General features: G+C 52.7%; 1 protein-coding gene across 6 annotated transcripts in view; it reads right to left on the reverse strand.

Moving 5' to 3' along the window:
- The window catches only part of HIRA (histone cell cycle regulator), a 59,086-nt gene that overhangs the window by 29,808 nt on the left and 23,783 nt on the right, over positions 1 to 5,495 (reverse strand). For all 6 annotated transcript variants that reach the window (XM_028480236.1, XM_055080394.1, XM_055080395.1 and 3 more), the window contains 2 exons: positions 3,935 to 4,132; positions 2,140 to 2,301 (listed from right to left, as the gene is read on the reverse strand). In XM_028480236.1, coding sequence (XP_028336037.1) covers positions 2,140 to 2,301; positions 3,935 to 4,132 — 360 coding nt within the window. The remainder of the gene's footprint in view (positions 1 to 2,139; positions 2,302 to 3,934; positions 4,133 to 5,495) is intronic.

The raw sequence follows: 5,495 nt of genomic DNA on the forward strand, positions 1-5,495 counted from the left end.
CGCGGCACGTGGGATCTTCCCAGACCGGGGCACGAACCCGTGTCCCCTGCATCGGCAGGCGGACTCTCAACCACTGTGCCACCAGGGAAGCCCTTGAGTTAATTTTTATACATGGGATAGTATATGAATCTTTCCTCACGTTTTCTTTTTCTTTCTTGTCTTTGACCATCTTACGCGTGTGTATTTTATAGCCACCATCTGACAATCTACCATCAGAGGTACAGAGGTCTACACCTTCTGCTTCTGACGTCTCCTGACATGCGTGGATGATCAGGGTTTCTTCATGGGCTTTGTTCCTTTGGATTCTGAGTCATCTCAGGTAGTGTTTCTTTAGTGGGAACACAGTACCCCCTGGGGTCAGGATGGATTTATATTTGCTTTGCCAAGTGCCTCTGGGGTGTTAATTAGACTAGAATCTTCTTTTGTGTCCAGTTCTTGGCTTGCTGATTTCCAGATGACAAAGGTAGTGTTAAAGTGACCTCCAATCCACTTGAGGGCAGGCCTGTGGTGACACAGCCTCAGGGGAAGACTGTTTTCCTAACTCAGAGGGCAGGCTGAGACATTCCAGGCTCTGGCCATGTTCCTATGCTGTCAGTCAGGTTTCTTATAGTCCCCCTCTCACTGGAGGTACACTTTTTTTTTTTTTTTTTTTTGTGGTACGCAGGCCTCTCACCACCGTGACCTCTCCCGTTGCGGAGCACAGGCTCCGGACGCGCAGGCCCAGCGGCCACGGCCCACGGGCCCAGCCACTCCGCGGCATGCGGGATCCTCCCAGACCGGGGCACGAACCCGTGCTACCCGCACCGGCAGGCGGACTCCCAACCACCGCGCCACCAAGGAAGCCCTAGAGGTACACTTTTTTAAGCAGCTTGACTTCATGCTAGTGTCTTAGTTCCAATCCCTACGTGGCTCAGGCCTAAGGCCCTGTCTCAAATCTGTGTGGCCATTAAAACTCAAGGTCCTTGTTCACCAGGCCAGTAACCTCCTGGCCTAACACCCATTGCTCTGGTTGTTTTGTTCACTTTTAGATTTTGGCTCCTAGGGACTTCACTTACTTTCTTGTGAACTAGTCACATACTTTAGGGACACATGTTACGTTTCATCCAGCATTTCAGAATGTTTAGCAGCAGGGAGGTTTCAGATCCTCTACATTGCTGGGCAGAAAAATTGCTGGGTAAAAAGATCACATGAAACGCCTGTATAAAACAGACGTGACCACACTGCAGACCCCACGCCAAAGTCACAGAGGCCACCGCTGACCTGAAGGGACAGTCCTCCCATGCTGGCTTCTGGGGCCTATTCTCCAAGGATGAATCCCACTCAGACAAGCAGTTTCGAGAACATGGGTGAAGCCCCGGGGACAGTACAGTGTGGCTTTAGCTCCAAGACACCGTCCATGGCAAGGACAGGTCTCATTCCAGATGCTCCCTCCACTGGGCACCTTCTGGCCATGTGGCTCCTGCAAGAGTCTCTGGCCCACGTCTCTGATGTGGCTAATGGTAACGCTGAGCCCAATCACCTTGCAGTGGGTCACAGCTCCAGGTTGACACTCAAGGCCCCGGACCATGTGGAGGAAGGTGGCCCGGCCCCCCCTCAGACTCTCCCAGCTTTCGACTTGCTGGACCAAGCAGTGAGCTCCGTGCCACAGCGGGCTCGGCAGGAGGCCCTCCCAGGAGGCAGAGAAGCTCTGTGTCAATAGCAGAGGCTGAAACACTCAGTGTGGCTCCTCAGGAGGACTCCTGCCGCCCCATGACTGCTGCCTGTACTCAGGAAGGTGCAGAGGACATGCTGCAGGGGCTCAGAAGCCCATTGGACCTCACAGAGGCCTCCCCTCCATCACTTTAATCTCAGCTCCCGACCTCCTGATCAGTGTCTGAGCAGAAAGCCAGGACCAGAGCCTTCCACCCTCTGACCATGTCAGCACAGCCTCTGCACCCACCAGCCCTCATGCCTCTGCCCTTTGGTGCCCCCCACCCCGACCCCATGGCTCCGTGAAGCAGCCACACCTTTCTCCTCAGAGTGGTGGCTCCTGAATACAGAGGAACAGGAATCTGCACCCTCACAGGAAGGCGGATGTGGCACGGCTGGCCCAAGTCTGTACCCTCCCCATCTCTGGGGCCCCACACAGCCACCACCTACCTTTCCATAGCTGTCGGGGTCAAACCGGCCAAGGCAGGAGCCCCCGGCGTGGCTTTGGAGCGCTCCGTGAATCGGGAGTCGAACGCTTTCATAGGTTCGATCTTGGACGGGGTTGTCAGGATGGAGGGGGACGGTGCAGCGGGAGCAGAGGCCGCATTCACGCTGGGGGTGGGGTGGAGACGGAAGGCCACATCAGCACAACCCACTGAGGATCCGGGAGTCCGGGATTTGTGGGGCTTGGAGCCAAGTGAATGGGGCACAAATATCAAACTTCCATAAATAATTTCAAGACGTAATTGACTATTGCCAACTTTCTTTAATACCTTCACATATTAAAGTTCTGGGAGTTTGGCTTTCTGAGAAGGCTGTGAGCAAATGCACTCACACCCATACCACTTTAGCGTTCTCAGAGTTTCTGGGGGTAGCACGAGGCCTCAACGGTGGTTCCTACAACCCCATTTTCCTCACCTTAGAGCTCTGTCTCCACAACTTGAATACAGCAACTCCACCCAACCTGCTCTGACCACGGTCTCACAGGGACAATCACACACCCTTTATGCTCTCCTCCAAGTGCTCCCTGTGTCTCTGACTCCACAGAGAAAAGGGAGGTCAGGCTGGAGCTTGCCAGCTCCCTGTTGTCCCAGCACATCCACACGCTGGGTCAAAGCCACGGGGCCTCCTCTGCCCACATCCGGGCTAACTGCCCTCCCCACCGCTGGACCCCAGGCCAGATGCCCGCAGACACCTGTATGACCCGCCCCTCCTCTCCCGGGACCTGCACAGCCAACTGCTGAACATTTTGCAAACCTGGCATCCTGTCCTTCCCCAGACACCCTTCCTCCCAATGCTCTGCTTCCTGACTGGTCTTCCTGCTCCATACCCTTCTCTTCCCTCAAGGGAGAGGGGACACTCGAAGCCTGGCGCATGCCTCCACAGCCATGACACCAGAGGCAGGAGCTGTGATAACGCACGGCCCTGTCCCTGGCGACAGAGGGTCACGTTGACAGTGTCAGTTGTGTGCCAGCGCGGCAGCTAAACTTGGGCCCCACTGCTGGTCGTTTCCTAAGGTGCAAGTCCCAGCACCTGTGTGTCCACTCCAGGGAGAAGCCAGCCTTCCTCCCCTCGCCCACCACTCTTCAGGCTCTGGGCCTCTGCTCTCGCTGTTGCCCCTACTCCCCAGCCCCGGCCCCCGGCTCAGCCTAAATGAGAAGCCTTCCTGAGATCTGCCCGCCAAGGCCCTCAGAGGGCCAGCCCCGCACCCCTGTGGCCACCTCTTCCCCTACCAGCCTAGGTCCTCTCCGGAGATGAGGACCCACCAATCAACCCCTGCAGACGTCGGGCCTGGCACAGCTTGTCACTCAGAGCAGGCGCTGGGCAAATGGCTCCTGGCTCTTAGTCATGCTCCTCTGGTCCTTTCAGACTTCTAATTTGGTTTCCAGGTGATGGCCAGTGAAGACAAGGGCTCCCCGAGCAAATGTCTTCTGAGCGTGAGGGGAGTCTGTGCCATGGCACACGAGCAGGCCGGCCGAAGGTGGGCTGGCCCCGTGGCAGGTGACGCGTCACTGGCCAGTTGCCACCCTTAGTATTCCCATCCTGGGACTGCATCTTCCCCCAGGACATGAAGTCCTCAGGGCCCTAATCATCAGACTCTCCTGATCAAGGCTCCCTTCTGAGCAGGCCCTCATCTGAAACCAAGCACCTGTCTCTTTTCTTTACTGAAGAGGCCACGAAGTATCCCTGGAACTGTCCAAACTGCACTTGCCCAGGTACAGGACCAAGCTTGGCACCTACTCACCTGTCCTTACTGACAGAATCGCCCGCAGGCCTGGTGCCGGTCGCTGCCACAGGCTCTGTGGAAGGCTTCGAGGTGCCGAAGGGGACGGGAGTGCTGGAGTCCAGCGGCAGCAGCTGCGGGCTGCTGTGAGAGGTGAGCATGGTGCCCGCTAGGGAACCCGAGAGCGGGATGCTGTTGAAGAAGGCCGTGGAGAAGTCCCTGTTGTCGAGAAGGAGAAAAGTCAGCCTTGGACGTTGAGCACCACATTGATTACTTACACATCCTAAGCAAATTTTTTTCTCGGTCCAATGGCAATGTATTTTCATGGCAGAATTTTTGTGCAAGTTACAGAAAAGTAAAAAGGAAATTAAAATCACTTCAAACACTACATTTAATTAGAGCTAAGATGAACTGGTACTTTATATACCACTAAGAAAGAAAAAAACTGTGACCGATTATAACTGTCAGGTGTCACTGATAAGATGAACCCTGATCTCAAGAGGTGTTACCATGTGCAATTGTGTCTTGGGGCTGGGCAAACACAGCGCAGAGTGGGCCTCCTTTTCATTATGGGCAGCGTGGACGTGCCATGGTTTACCCAAACAGCCTCTCGTGAGGAACAGCTGGACTGTTTCCTGGTGTTTCTGTAACACACACTGCAGTGTGCTGGCTGAGGGCCCTGGGTATCATGGCTCAGCCATGCACAGGCTCTGAGGCCTTGGGCACCTCAGCCACCATGTCTGCAAAAGAGATGACAGGACCCTCCCCACGAGGCCGCTGTCTGGACTAACATACTTCCTGTAGCGCATGACACGGGGAACACACAGAGATGCCTGCTGTTGTAACTGTCATCCCACTTGTTTCACACGTTACGTGGGATAAATTCCTAGAAGGAACTGCAGCAGCAAATGGAATGTTCATCGACGATTTTGGATAGTTCTCAAGGGCCCTGCTTTGAGGTTCACCTCACAAGCCGTGCATGGGTGCCTATTTCCCCAAACCCTCATCAGCGGTTTTATCAACTTCTTGATACCTGATAATCTGAGAGATGAAAAATGATATCTTACTACAATTTTAATTTGCCATTATTTTGATGCAAGGTTGAAATTTTTTCATCTAGAATCTGATTTCCCTTTTTGGGGAGCTGTTTGTTCTTATCTGTCATCCATTGTTCTATTTGGTTATTGGTTTTTATTATTGATTGTAAGACCTATTTACATATTCAAAAATTCCTATATGGACAGGAAATATTTTCCCCAGGATGTTGTGTTTTGACTATTTATCATGTAATTTTCCTTGCAAAAACATGTTATTTTCGTATGGTCTAATTTTTGTGTAATTTGTAGAAGACTTTTTTTTACCTCTGAGGTTATGAAAGTATTCTTCTATGGAATATTCTAAAATTTTAAATAATAAAAAAGTTAAACATTAAAAAAAATCTCTGAGATGTTCAGAACGTTCTCTGAAAAATTTCTGAGCTGTGCAAAATTTTAATGCGTGAGATGGGGCTCCAAATTTTTTTTTTTTTTTTTGCGGTATGCGGGCCTCTCACTGTTGTGGCCTCTCCCGTTGCGGAGCACAG

Source organism: Physeter macrocephalus, chromosome 19 (assembly GCF_002837175.3).
Source record: "Physeter macrocephalus isolate SW-GA chromosome 19, ASM283717v5, whole genome shotgun sequence".
In the NCBI taxonomy this organism is placed as follows: domain Eukaryota; kingdom Metazoa; phylum Chordata; class Mammalia; order Artiodactyla; family Physeteridae; genus Physeter; species Physeter macrocephalus.